Genomic DNA, 14337 nt, shown 5'->3' on the forward strand with positions numbered 1-14337 from the left:
TGTGTGTAAAAAGTAAACTCAGCACAGGAGTATAGCAGTCTATCAGGGTCAGTTCTCATACCGTTTGACCATGTTTTTCCATTAGAGGTGAGCTAATTATTAATCTGTTGTAACCATTAAACTAGTATGCCGAAGACTCTAGACGCGTTTTATTTATCCTTATCATAATTATTATTATAAAATGATTTTCAGTTGAATGCAGGGATACTAATAATATCTTCCTTGGTATGGCTATAATTTCATCAAATTTCTGCGAGCTTTTGTTTATTATAAAAAACAGTATTTCTCTTTCTGACATTTTCTGTTATATTTAGCATGGGTGTGACCTGTGTTGGTATAAAGAGAAGACAGGGTTAAAAAATGTGCCACGGAACTTTCTACAGAATAAGCATTGACTTCATTTATCCATGGTCAGAAAGAAAGCACATGCAACGCCTGTACACTGTTTGGGAGCTTTGGCTGAATTATGGCTTTCCCAGAGGGGATATCCACATACACTTCAGTCCAAGTACTGACCCAGGCCTAACCTTGCTGGACTTCCGTGCACAAAGCGGTATTGTTTGGTATTAAGCCTTTTAGTTAGAAGGGGGTTTTAAAGCACAATCCCAAAGTAATGAAACCATGTAGATTCTTCAACTAGAGGGTAATTAAAAAGTAAGTAAGGCACTTCAGCAAACTACAGTATCCAATGTACCCATGACAGGACAATGCAAATTGGTGGGTATCATGCCAGGCACTATGGAAAAAACATCAGTAGTTACCATACGGTGAATACAGGGGTTGCAACTGTGTCTTACTTCCTACTAAATGTAATCTTACAGGGCTATCCATTTGCAATGTGTTTATATCATATTTACAATTGATTAATATTGAAGGAATAAGCAAATGTAAAACTTGTAAAACTGACACATGCATTAATGGTGATTGTAATTACTCTTACTGGATGCTTTTATTGTGGAGTTCATAAAATGGCACTATAAAATAGATTACAGTGACATGTCAAAATAATCCAAGGTGGGGAGCATAAAAAGCATGTTAAAGCATGTTTTACCCTGATCCCAAGACACACAGAACACTAGGGGGGGGGGGGGGGGGGTTACAACCCGTCCTAGGTTACAGTATGTTGTGGACTTATCAGATGTATCTAACCTTGCCCATAACAAACACTCAGTACATTTCAACAGTGAGTGTGAACTGAGTACAGGTCAAAACTAAAAATAAACAAACTTTCAAGGCCTTTCTTCCTTTGAAGTGACATTAGAACATTGTGGTACCAGGTGTATTGTAAGACATGTTCTATAAAGATAAGAACATAAGAACCAAAGAAAGGTTACAAACGAGAGGAGGCCATTCGGCCCATCTTGCTCGTTTGGTTGTTATTAGCTTATTTATCCCAGAATCGCATCAAGCAGCTTCTTGAAGGATCCCAGGGTGTCAACTTCAACAACATTACTGGGGAGTTGGTTCCAGACTCCCACAATTCTGTGTAAAAAAAGTGCCTATATTCTGTTCTGAATGCCCCTTTATCTAATCTCCATTTGCGACCCCTGGTCCTTGTTTATTTTTTCAAATCGAAAAAGTCCCCTGGGTCAATACCTTTTAGAATTTTGAATGCTTAAATGAGATCACTGCGTAGTGTTCTTTGTTCAAGACTGAATAGATTCAATTATTTTAGCCTGTCTGCATATGACATGCCTTTTAAACCAGGAATAATTCTGGTCGCTCTTCCTTGCACTCTTTCTAGAGCAGCAATATCCTTTTTATAGCGACATGACCAGAACTGAACACAGTATTGTAGATGAGGTCTTACTAAAGCACTGTAAAGTTTTAGCATTACTTCCCTTGATTTAAATTCATCAGTTTTCACAATATATCCAAGCATCCTGTATAAACCCTGTTTGGATTTCCAAGACAAAAATCGGTGTGTCTCTTATAAAAGATGTATGGAGACACAAGACTAAAAGCAAGTCAGTACATTTTAGAAGTAAAAGAGGAATTGGATTTAAAACAAAAAACTATATATTTTAAATACACAATTACTCAAATAAAAGTGTTTATTTTGGCGTCCTGGTTTGAAGCTTCAGCTCCAGTTTTACACCCAAGATCTTTGATTGTTAAGTCAATCAATGCTTTAAGCTGCACAGCTGGGCGTTACCAGGAAAAAGCAGAAAGGAGAAATTCCAGAAATAGTGCTTTAAACTCTGACAGTAATACGCCATCTAGTGGCACAAAACTAAACATATTTTACATCGTGCCTGGAAGCAAAGCATATACTGTAAGTGGAAAAGTACAGACATATTGTCACCGCTAATAGAACCCACAAATGCCATTGCAGACTCAATAGGTGAAGTAACATTAAGCTCAAAGAGGAAACTGGTTGTTATAAGTGCTACTCTACCCTCATTTAATGTTTACCAAATAGGTTTTCAATCAAATGTATTGCAGTCTTGTACACAAATGAAATTCACTATTTATTAAATTGGAAACTTTATTTCAAAAATACAGTTTAACAAAACCATCACTATACAAGAACAAAGTTAAAATTATATACAAAAGGAAGTATTTAAGAGCAGCAAAGTTGAGATCACTGATTGGGAGGTTCTATTGCAAATTTACAGATGCATAATTAGAATAAAACATTTAAAAACTTAAATATTTCAATACATACAGGTACTATATACAAAGAATCACAGTCTTTTTAAGTTGCGCTTGCTCTTGGCGCTTCCCGGAAGCATCTCATTTTCGGTTCGACGTTTTGTAGACGGGCTGCGACATTCCTTGGATCCATGGAATGCACAGAAGCAATACGTGCAAAAATCAAATGCACACTCTTCACGACTGCATATGCCTTGCTTCTTAACTGGATGACACCTGGCAGGGCACTGGCATCTAGGACAAGGCCATAATGACTCATCATTGAAGAGAGTTCTGGCGACCTAAGAAATTAATTTGAAGCACTTTGTAAATAGAAATGAGAACAGTGTAAATACTTTGCATATCAGTAAAGGAAATACTATGTATGAGCCCTTTAACAGCAAAAACAGACTTTCATTCAAATGCACTGCAGTCACCTTTTGTCAAGTTCCTAACGTTGACAGTTTAAGAGAATTGCTCATTTATGTTTTATTAACTAAAATATTTCATGTTAACTTTTGAGGGTACTCAACCAGTATTTGCCCTCCATCTGCCATGCCAGCTTCTGCAATAATTTTACTTATCAATCAAGCATCATTCATTCAAATCCTGAGCTAATTTCACCTATTGAAATATTTCACTAGAAATGCACTCTAGCTTTCTCTTGCTTTTCAATCACCCAATGATCATGTTCTTGCAAAACAGTGACAGCAAGAACTCTCTCCACAAATTAGTACAACATCCCCAATTTAGTCCCAGCATTGTCTATATATAACACTTTGCTCACCTTTAAATATGCATCATGTTTACTTGCTAACTGCTTTCCATTGCTGCCACCAGTAGGTGTAAAAGGCAGTCCATTAGGGCCTGAAATGGGAGTACCCAAGACTGTTGCCTGAGACTGGACAGACCTCAGAGCAGATCGGCTTAGGAGATTTAGTCTGGTTTCTACATCTGGAACATGAGTCTGGCTCTCTTGCTGTAACAGCAGATATTAAACAAAATTAATTAACTATCACCATAATTATATTCCACAATGACAAGTTCTACAGAGGAGAAATTAAAAGTACGGCAAAAACTTCAAACCCACAATCACATTCTGAGATAGCTACACATTAAAAAGGTATCTACTCAGTGGTAGCGGCAGGCTGAGCCTAAAAATAATTGGACATTACTAAACTGGGGAGAAAACATAAAAATAAATTGCTGACCACTAAATTTATGTAAAGAAAAATAAGGTTTTACTGCTTTACCTCAGCAACTGCCTTTAACTGTTTCATGTAGGATCTTCTAATTCGATTCTTCATCTTATCTTGCAAAACTATTTCATTCCATACTTCAGATACCTGTCCAAATCTGTTAGAGAAAAAGATGTACATTGAAAATGAAATGCTGTATGTATCTTAATCCATTAAGTACCAAATACATTTATTTGAAAAAAATAATAAAATCAGAACACAAACTATTTATGTAATTTGATACATTACACTTAGACTTAATGTTTGCATTTTGACATTAAAAGTTAAAACAATATAGTTAGAGAAACAAAATAAAAAAAAGGTACAGTAGATGACAGTTAAATGCTAAAAAAAAGTACAAAAGTAGCCTGTCCTCAAATGAAGACAATGGCTCTTAAAAGGTTAAAATGGAATACTGTTCAGTATTGATCAGTTACATTTCAAAATGTGAATTTAAATTTGACAATACATAAATATATTTTAAAACCACTATATATACCTGTAAATGTCCTCAGGAGAAAGACAATTTAAGATCAAAGACAGCACATGTCTTAAGTTCCTGCGTTTTAGTTCTGCTAGGAAGTCAAGTTCTCTCAGCCCCATATTTCTGCCAATAAGCCCCGCCAGAGGCATTGTAGTTTCAAATGGCTTGGACCCCTCAGACAGGCCGAGCAAGTCCTCCACAGCGGTGTGCCGAGGCGCTTTCCTGGCACTTCTAAGGCACATTGCATGCACCGCCTGTAAAGCAGGTGTTCTTGTTAGGTCCTCAAGTCTTAAAACACTCCCATTGCGAGGGGTTGTTTCATTAAACAATTCATAATCTTCCTCAGCAACGGGTTCCTTTTTCACCTTGCCCAGGGATTGCAAGTCTTTTGTAACAGATGTATTGGAATCCACCCGTTCCTCTGACTGAGAGCCCCTTTCCTTAAGTGTGGACAGTCTCCGGAGCCGTTCTAGCCAGGACCTTCTTTTAGCTTTCAACACTTTGGGGGTTTCCTTACATTTGTGTGGCAGCAGTTCCTCGAAAGAACCATAATGGTCAAGAATGGAATCCTCTGATTTATCCAAACCAAGAGAATTGAAGCCACTGTCTTCTGGTATGGCGGCGTCCAACTTAACAATTGGTGTCACTGGTGGTGTACTTAAAACCGACAAGTTCAATTGAAACTTTGCTGCAAGGTTGCTGACTGGAGTTATAAATTTGTCTTGAATGGGCTTGGAAAACTTGTTGGACTGAGGGGTCATCAGCAACTCTTGGCTACGGTGTCCATGAGTAAAACAAGAAATAATGCTTTCATCAAGTTCATTCTGTGTTCCAAACTGCACAGGTGTAAGCCATTCTGGTACCGGTGGTTGTCTGTTTGCACTTTTTGGCTCTTCAACAGTAGATGTTCTCATCTGGGAGAATAAGAACCTTTTTTTTCTGCATGAAGAAACAGGTTCTTCTGTTTTTAATGTACTAGTGGCTAAAGCTTCAAAATGTTCATTTTCTGGAAATTCTATAACTTCATTTGAACCACTCTCCTCAAAACTAGAAATGTTGAAAGACAACCGGCTATCAACAGATGTTGTAAGGTTATCTTTACTCCCCCCTGTGGCAGCTTTTGACATAAGCAGACGCCTTCGCAATGAGGCATCTTTTTTGGATGGTCTAGGAGTTTCATAGAAACCAGAAGAAACATTTTTTCCTTTTTTGTCTTGTTCTGAGCAGCAGAGCGGGGAGCGCTGAAATTCATTCTTTGTCCTGGAAGAGTAAACAGGAGAACATTTCGCCAGGTTTTCAGTTGACTGCTCTAGAAAAGTTTGGTGTTCTGCAACAGGTTTTTGTTTGTCCTCTTTGGATTTGTCTGCCTCGTATGTTGAGGTCTGAAATGAGTCACTGCAGCCACTGTCTAGAGAAGACGTGGAATATCTTTCTTTGAAGCCTGGAAATGAGATCTCAGACCTGAAACATGTTTCCATGCTTGCTCAAACCCAGCTGCAATACAACAAGTCAATAGGACTTCAGGCACCTTCTGTCAAGATCCACTGAAAAAACAAAATAATTCAATCTGAAATTGTGGTCAAGAACAATACTTAAATCATCACTAAATACATTAAAATGAGTGCCGTTTAGCATGATCACCTTTTTAATAGACAATTCACCTGCAAAGCCAAAAAACTGACATTCATATCCTACACCCCAAATGGTTAGTTATAGCTGATGGGCAGTATATCTACTAATTAAAAGTGAATTATTTGGCTCAGAATTGTTATTTGTTAATATCCCTTCCAATTCATATTTTTATATCTCTATTATATAGATAGATTTAAAACACCCCACATATGTGCACAGGATCAAACTGTAATATGTCTTCCCTTCTGTAGACCAATGGATTACTCATCAATTACTGTTTGCACAACTGATACTTGACAGTCCTGGTTCATGTTATAGGCGTACAGTAGTCTTTAGCAATTTGTGAAAAGTACTTAACATACATTGATTTTCAAATTATATATATTTGAAAAGCAATGTATGTTCAGTACTTTTATATTTAATTAATGCATTTACAGAAACAGCACAATTCTCAAATTCAACTTATTTGTAAATGTACCACCCCCGCATTTTTATTCTCTGAATATAGCTTTTGTATCCAAAATAAAAAATGTAGGATTGGTTCGCATCAGTTGCCGCCTCTTACTTACCCTGCGCCATATATTTAATACATATGAGAAGACAACAAACTTAAAACTCAACTGACTATGTAATGAAGTGGCAGTTTTAAAAGTAAACAATAAAAACACAACCGGGTTATATCCAAGCTATTTAAAAATGACCTACCTAACCCAGTATTCAACGAAGCCAACCATCAGTTTTCTTATTTCATCCAGTTTAAATGAAGTAAAGCTATCAAGATGAATGTCCCTTCACTCCTGAATGTCTACTTAAAATATTAGACCAGAAGACAAGTCAGATAAACGGGACTTGGACTCAGGGATGCTGGTTTCAACTGGGCTATGGCAACGTCCAATCGGGTTGCCATTGCTATGGTTTTGTTGATGAGGGGACGCGTGCTGCGTTTTCAGTTGATTCCTTCCCTCGTATACTTTTGAAATTTGCGCCTTGAGAAATCTGTGCTATTTTCATTCGCCGCTCAAAATCGTCAGAATGACCGCCAGGGACTTCACTGCACTTTCTAGTACTGCTTACATTCATAGCGGGGCGTGAGAAGCATGGCTACAACATGGAAACCAATGTAAGGGGTTACAATCCTTGTTTGTTTGTTTGTTTAATAATCAAAAACGTGTTTTTTAATGAACAAAATGTAAATAGTGGCGATTCTGGTGCAACTTGAGTGTACTATACGTACCGTGTAAGAGTCTAGTAAATAAATGGAAAGGAGTTATATATTATAATAATTATAATAATAATAATAATTACAAAAAAATACATTTGCAACACATTAACACGGTTATGTGTTTTAATATTTTAGAGCATTTTAAAATGGCCTGTTTGGAATTTAATTTATCACATGGTTTATACATTTAATTTTTTTTAACTTAACCTGCATTTCCCCTAATTTTATTGAAACAAGATAAATTCTTTATCATTCTTGATGTAAATCCAAACAAACCTGACTAAATTTGCAATAACATTTAACCTGAAAACAGCCGCAGACGGTAAAAATAAAAACCTAATACACATGGAAGTGAATTAGGCTATATACTGCTTTATATATATATATATATATATATATATATATATATATATATATATATATATATATATATATATATATATATAAAATATATAAATTGTAATTTCGTGACTTGATTTAGAAAGCAAAATTGCCATATAATGTGTAAACTGTTATCTGCGACACTTAAAAATGTTTTTAAAAAAAATACCTGTGTGTTTTAATTCTAAGGTAAACATACTGTATTTATAGTTAATGTTTTACTTACGCGACTTTGCTATACAAATCTGGAAGATAAAAAAATAAATAGACTTATTCAAACTTTGTTACTGCAGTTAAAATGGGTAAACGTACACGGCAATAGAATCTCCTTGTCTAAATTTTACCACGAGTACTTTCAAATATCGTGACCGGTCTCTCGATTGGCTGGAAGTGTTTGCGACATTTACCTTTTACCGTACCATCACGGAAACAGGCGCACTAGAAATGCTTAACGCAAGATAAGCCTAATGTGCTTATCTCCCGGATGTATGTGTGATAACCAATATTTTTTAAAAAAAAAAGATTTGCAGAGAAAGATAGTCGTTGACAGATGAAATGGTAGCCGCATCAGTCCAGAGACGATAGACACAGAGAAGATGTGATACTTATTGGACTAACTAAACAATAATTAATCACAAGCTTTCAAGACCTCAAAGGCCTCTTCTTCAGGTGAAAGTAGGAAAAAAAGAGAAAGATACTAATTGTTAGTAATCCATCATAGGCTTTAATACGGGATTGCAGATTCTGTGCAATCTACTCTATCAGAAGGCAGATGGTCTGTCCAGTTTGTTTACATTCCTTTCGTGTCGTTTTGGCTTGTTGGCTGTTGAGGCAGAAGCTAAACCTGCTTGCTGACTTTCTTAGTGGGCTTACCCCAGTTACTTACAACCACAAGAGGCATGAAGTAAAAACAAACATACCACATCGACTGACACCACTATAGTTATTTATTTATTTATTATTTTGTGGTAGACCAGTAGAGCCCCAGAAGACACTATTGGCTTTGGCAGTGTGTAAAATGACATTAGTTGTTAGTATGCCTATCCAGTAGGTGGCAGTAAAAAATATACTAGATTAAATACTGCGCAAGATCACTGTGAACCATGAGTACATGTGTTGCACTGGGACGCTTAACAACAGAGCTGCAGTCTTTTAATCACTGAATATAAGTGATTTTACCTCGTTGGTTACTGCGTGAGTATAAATAAGTGGTTTATGTGATAATATGGGTTTGAAATTCCTTTCGTAAAAGAAAGTTGGTAATATGATAGCCCCATCACTGCTGTTTGGTCACTCGACCTCTTGTTTTACAACGAAAATATATTGCATTGTCACCACTAGGGATTTCGTAATATTGCATCTTATACAATATCAGAGTGTTTAATGTTTCAGTTTTAGGACTGTCAAGATGGATCCACAGAAGGACGTGCAGCCACCCAAACAGCAGCCTATGATCTACATTTGTGGAGGTTTATTCATTTCTTTAATAATTACAGAAATGCACACGACATGTTATGCGAAATGCATGTGCCTTTTTGTGTTACAGAACTATAAGATATATAAAAAGCTTGTTTCAAATATTTAATATCAAAGATATGTAAAATAGAATGAATTTGTACTAATGATTATGCAACGTGACCACGTCAAAATCAGATGCCTCAAACGCGCCCATAATAGTTAGTTCCTATTAATTAATTTTAAAAAACGGTACGTTTTTTGCACATTTGGAGTGAATACAAACTACCCCTATGGCACAGTTCGTGGGGGAGGAGCAGGAATGTTAATTAATAGAAATGCCGAGGGGTGAATTGCTAGCTTATGTATGTTGTCTGATTGGTGCAAATGTAATTATGTTTGTAGGGGTCTGTCCTTTCTCCTGAACCAAAGTTTCAAAGTGTAATTTGTGTTTAAGACTGTATCTGTATTTTAAGTGTACATATTGCAATTTCTAAATCATGTATTCCCTCCCCTGTTGCTAATTGAGACAATAATTATTGTAAATTAAATTCATGTTCCCCTTGTCATTGGAGTTTTTTTCTTTCTTCAATGTAATTAATGCACATTAACTGGATAGTAAACAATGTCTGTATAAAACACAACATTATTTTAATGTTAAATTGAAGATGATTATGGGGCACTGAAGCTTCAATGGCATTGTAGCAGTTCAGACTTTCTTTGCAATTTTTGTTTTTTTGTTTTTACAGAATGTCACACTGAAAATGAAATTAAAGCCAGAGATCCAATCCGATGCAGAGAATGTGGTTACAGAATAATGTACAAGAAGAGAACAAAAAGATGTATCCTTTGCACCACATGCTATATCATTAATACTTTCTTATGACACATTAGCTCTTAAATCAGTATTATTAGCTCTTTTGGGGGGGATTCTAAACATGAAGAATTCAGCACATAATTGGTTATGTTGCACAGAATTTAAGATGCGACAATTACTTGTATATATCTTTGAGGTACTAGAATTTATTTTATCTATCAATATTTTTTCATGAAAAGTACATTATTTCTGTCTTTTTATATTTGAAAGAATTTTTCAGCAGCTTTGAAGAGATTGAGGAAGACATCTAGTTGAAATGCTGCTCATGGAAATTTTTTTTTTTTTAGTACAAAGTTTTCTTTACTGTAGCTATATTTGTTTCCATTATCTTTAAGGAAACTTTTAATTTCAGCAATATCTACTGTTTTAAATCGCTCATTTTCATTTGGCCGATCTCTGTTTGTGTTAATGAAATACAGTAGGGGCTACCTGTTGATGTTTGTTGTCATGCCGACGAGAGCTGGAGTGTGATTGGTTAGAGAGACAAATTTACGCCTGACGCACACAGAAAAATAGGACAAGGTCTGTTTTTGACGCCGTCGTTTTTACGCGACACATCCAGTGTGAATGCCTCCATAGGATGTATAGTATTCTAAAAAATGAAGTTTATTTTGGACTTTGACTCGACAAGCTCATTGTGAAAAGACTTTTAGGAGGCACTTTAGGGTGGTATTTAATGAGAGATTGTATTGGTCGTTCAGACTTCATTGTACACGGACTGTTCAGTAATTGCTCCGTTCATTCCTCAGGCAGTGTCCATGATTATAATAATAGGTGTTTAAAACCCTAACAAGTTAATACAAAATAAAAATCAATGTACTAAATAAAAACTCATTGTTTCTTATTGTATATGTATGTCATCCTTGTTCTTTATTTAAAAAAATGTTTGGGACTATTTTCTTCAGAATGTCTTTACTCAGCGGAAAGTTACCTGATGAATCAGTACAAGGTAAATCTAGGTTTTCTAATAGCGGTAGAGCCCTCGATGATGGCACTACCGTGTGATAGTTGACCTTGACTTTCGTTAGCGCTCTCGCCTTCAGCTCGGGACGCATAACTCCCATCGTGGTCAACTATCACACTGTAGAGCCATCATCGACGGACACTATCGCTTAATTAGAGCCTGCTAGAGCTGGAAGCTGATGCTACTGAATCGGTTTCTAATGTAATGGGCAGTTACTGCCCTGCACGGATGTCACAAAGGCTCCCATGTACAGCATAGCACAGCAGCCTGTTCCTAAATGACTATATATTAAAATATGAAAAAAATGTTTAACATATTAATTCCTTAACTCGCAGTATTTCAGTGGTTGTGTTTGATGCACGCTGAAGTCTGATGGTTCGTTCTAATAGAAGATTAATCTATTTTCACCGTTTCCTCTTTAATTCAATTTTAGTTTGAACATAGTTCTATTGCATTGTTGCTTTTCAAAAGAAAAATGTAAATTATTGCTGAAGTTTGTAATAAAAAAAACAACACAAGTGGTATAAAGTGTGTTTTGTGCTGGAATGATTGTATATCACCTTTAAATCAATGGAAGAGGTTGGTGGAACAAAGTGCTTCACTTTTATATGAACATAATTCAAACCCATTTGACTACCTACACCCTGAATTGACCATTACTGTCTTGAACTCTGCATAAACAACTATAGAGCTGCTTCAACTTGAAATCTAGTTGAGGGTCAGCACATCTAATAGGTACAAAATAAACACTTGAATATGGGCTACATGCCTCTGTTGTATAATATTATTATTATTTGTTTATTTAGCAGGCGCCTTTATCCAAGGTGACTTACAGAGACTAGGGTGTGTGAACTATGCATCGGCTGCAGAGTCACTTACAGCAACGTCTCACCAGAAAGACGGAGCACAAGGTGGTTAAGTGACTTGCGAAGGGTCACACAATGAATGAGTCAGTGACTCAGTGAGTGAGCCGGGATTTGAACCGGGGACCTGGTTACAAGCCCTTTTCTTTAACCACTGGACCACACAGCCTCCTCTAATAGGTAACTCAAAATAATGAATATACAGCTGTTTATATTTAGCATATGGACAGTCAAGGACATAGAGTTACATAATGTACAACATGCACTATATAGCTAGCTTGTTGGTTCTGGTGTGTCAAATTCTTTTTCTTGCTGCCTTTTCCAAGACGTGACAGGGCTGCATCATTAAAATGTATACCTATTCATTACACTGCGTACCTAAGCAGATGCAGAGCTTGATCTAAGAAAAACAATTATCTGAATTCAGTTGTTAAATGTAATAATTTTAAGCATCTTTACTTTTTCATGGTGTATCCTGTCTCTTTGTATTAATATGTTGTAGCATAAAAAAGTTGTATTCTTAATTCAGAGTAAATCTGGAATTATTTAATTAAGTTTTATTAAAATCAATAAGATCTGTTGTGAGTTTACTGCAGTGACAGTGTGGGTGACTGCAATGGTACCTAAAGAAAGAATTGTAATTTATTTGAAGATATCAGTTAGTATGTTTTGTGTTTTAAAACCAGTGTGCACTTACTACAGATCTATAGGTTAAAAATACAGCTTGAATAACCCTAAACAGACTATTTTAGAATTGTTAAAAAAAACATAAACAAAAAAAAGCATTTTTAAAAAGTTTTACACTGACCATATACTCTTTGTTTGCACATCAATGCAGTGCTTTTTGCTTCAGGAACATGGATAGAATAGAATAATGTTTACGTGAGTGCTCACTGTTTGCTTAGAGCCTTAGAAATGGCTTTGTAACCCTTTCCAGACTGATAGGCATCAACACCTTTTTTTTCCGGAGGTCTTCAGGAATTTCTTTTGTTCATGGCATGATGTGCCTCTAGAACAGGGGTGGGCAATTCCGGTCCTGGAGGGCCGGTGTCCCTCCTGGCTTTTGTTCCAACTGTGCTCTAAATTACTTAATTAGACCAATAATTGGTAATAATTGGTCCAATTAAGTAATTTAAAGTTGGAACAAAAGCCAGGAGGGACACCGGCCCCCCAGGACCGGAATTGCCCACCCCTGCTCTAGAACCTGTGTGCTGATAACTTCACTCTGATGGTAAGGGGCAAAGTTAGTCAGATTTATATTGGGCAGGGCCGGCCCAAATCAGGCCTGGTTGTTAATCAAAGTACTCAAACAGCTGACCCTAATTATCCCTTTAATTGGGTTGAGTTAACTAGTGGGGGGCAATAACTTTTTCACACCTGAAGATTGCATGTTTTATTACCTTGCACACCAAACAAATGAAAGAAGCACCAAACTTTGGTGTCATTTTTTCTCTCAGACTCCCTCTATATACTACTACAACCCACAAAAAAAATCTGACCAAATACAGTGTGAAAAATGTGCAAAAATGCAGAAAATCAGACGGGGCAAATACCTTTTCACAGCACTGTATATATATATATATATATATATATATATATATATATATATATATATATATATATATATATATATATATATATATATACAGTACTGTGCAAAAGTTTTAGGCAGGTGTGAAAAAATGCTGTAAAGTAAGAATGCTTTCAAAAATAGACATGTTAATAGATTATATTTATCAATTAACTAAATGCAAAGTGAGTGAACAGAAGAAAAATCTAAATCAAATCCATATTTGGTGTGACCACCCTTTGCCTTCAAAACAGCATCAATTCTTCTAGGTACACTTGCACAAAGTCAGGGATTTTGTAGGCATATAGTCAGGTGTATGATTAAACAATTATACCAAACAGGTGCTAATGATCATCAATTCAATATGTAGGTTGAAACACAATCATTAACTGAAACAGAAACAGCTGTGTAGGAGGAATAAGACTGGGTGAGGAACAGCCAAACTCAGCTAACAAGGTGAGGTTGCTGAAGACAGTTTACTGTCAAAAGTCATATACCATGGCAAGACTGAGCACAGCAACAAGACACAAGGTAGCTATCCTACATCAGCAAGGTCTCCCCCAGGCAGAAATTTCAAGGCAGACAGGGGTTTCCAGATGTGCTGTCCAAGCTCTTTTGAAGAAGCACAAAGAAACGGGCAACGTTGAGGACCGTAGACGCAGTGGTCGGCCAAGGAAACTTACTGCAGCAGATGAAAGACACATCATGCTTACTTCCCTTCGCAATCGGAAGATGTCCAGCAGTGCCATCAGCTCAGAATTGGCAGAAAACAGTGGGACCCTGGTACACCCATCTACTGTCCGGAGAAGTCTGGTCAGAAGTGGCCTTCATGGAAGACTTGCAGCCAAAAAGCCATACCTCCGACGTGGAAACAAGGCCAAGCGACTCAACTATGCACGAAAACACAGGAACTGGGGTGCAGAAAAATGGCAGCAGGTGCTCTGGACTGATGAGTCAAAATTTTAAATATTTGGCTGTAGCAGAAGGCAGTTTGTTCGCCGAAGGGCTGGAGAGCGG

General features: G+C 36.6%; 2 protein-coding genes across 5 annotated transcripts; one reads left to right on the plus strand and one right to left on the minus strand.

The window, feature by feature from the left end:
• Positions 1–2470: 2470 nt before the first annotated feature.
• Positions 2471–7990, minus strand: fbxo43 (F-box protein 43). 3 transcript variants are annotated; one of them, XM_059012622.1, is made up of 6 exons: positions 7818–7990; positions 6694–6793; positions 4372–5900; positions 3888–3990; positions 3422–3613; positions 2471–2936 (listed from the first exon to the last, which is right to left on the minus strand). In XM_059012622.1, the coding sequence occupies exons 3-6, from the start codon at positions 5832–5834 to the stop codon at positions 2688–2690; spliced, it is 2007 nt and encodes a 668-aa protein (XP_058868605.1). In that variant the 5' UTR covers positions 5835–5900; positions 6694–6793; positions 7818–7990; the 3' UTR covers positions 2471–2687. The 3 variants fall into 3 exon arrangements, with proteins under 3 accessions (XP_058868605.1, XP_058868604.1, XP_033848220.2); XM_059012621.1 differs by having other exon boundaries at positions 6694–6796; XM_033992329.2 differs by lacking the exon at positions 6694–6793.
• LOC117395034 (DNA-directed RNA polymerases I, II, and III subunit RPABC4) lies at positions 6827–11415 on the plus strand. 2 transcript variants are annotated; one of them, XM_059012623.1, is made up of 4 exons: positions 6827–7108; positions 8984–9060; positions 9796–9888; positions 11231–11415. In XM_059012623.1, exons 1-4 carry the CDS (start codon positions 7086–7088, stop codon positions 11251–11253), a joined length of 216 nt encoding a protein of 71 aa, XP_058868606.1. In that variant the 5' UTR covers positions 6827–7085; the 3' UTR covers positions 11254–11415. The 2 variants fall into 2 exon arrangements, with proteins under 2 accessions (XP_058868606.1, XP_033849766.2); XM_033993875.2 differs by lacking the exon at positions 6827–7108 and adding an exon at positions 8641–8785.
• The last annotated feature ends 2922 nt before the right edge of the window (positions 11416–14337 follow it).

This window comes from Acipenser ruthenus, chromosome 3 (genome assembly GCF_902713425.1).
Source record: "Acipenser ruthenus chromosome 3, fAciRut3.2 maternal haplotype, whole genome shotgun sequence".
NCBI lineage: Eukaryota > Metazoa > Chordata > Actinopteri > Acipenseriformes > Acipenseridae > Acipenser > Acipenser ruthenus.

What these genes read in the sequence shown, in the direction of transcription:
- LOC117395034 (XM_059012623.1), top strand. Translation starts at nt 7,086, where the DNA reads ATGGCTACAACATGGAAACCAAT. An exon ending in TATGATCTACATTTGTGGAG is followed by an intron (nt 9,061 to 9,795) that starts GTTTATTCATTT and finishes TTGTTTTTACAG; the next exon opens with AATGTCACACTGAAAATGAA. An exon ending in CAAGAAGAGAACAAAAAGAT is followed by an intron (nt 9,889 to 11,230) that starts GTATCCTTTGCA and finishes GCAGTATTTCAG; the next exon opens with TGGTTGTGTTTGATGCACGC.
- fbxo43 (XM_033992329.2), bottom strand. Translation starts at nt 5,834, where the DNA reads ATGGAAACATGTTTCAGGTCTGAGATCTCATTTCCAGGCTTCAAAGAA. An exon ending in AGTTAAAGGCAGTTGCTGAG is followed by an intron (nt 3,614 to 3,887) that starts GTAAAGCAGTAA and finishes CTGCTGTTACAG; the next exon opens with CAAGAGAGCCAGACTCATGT. An exon ending in AACATGATGCATATTTAAAG is followed by an intron (nt 2,937 to 3,421) that starts GTGAGCAAAGTG and finishes TTAATTTCTTAG; the next exon opens with GTCGCCAGAACTCTCTTCAA.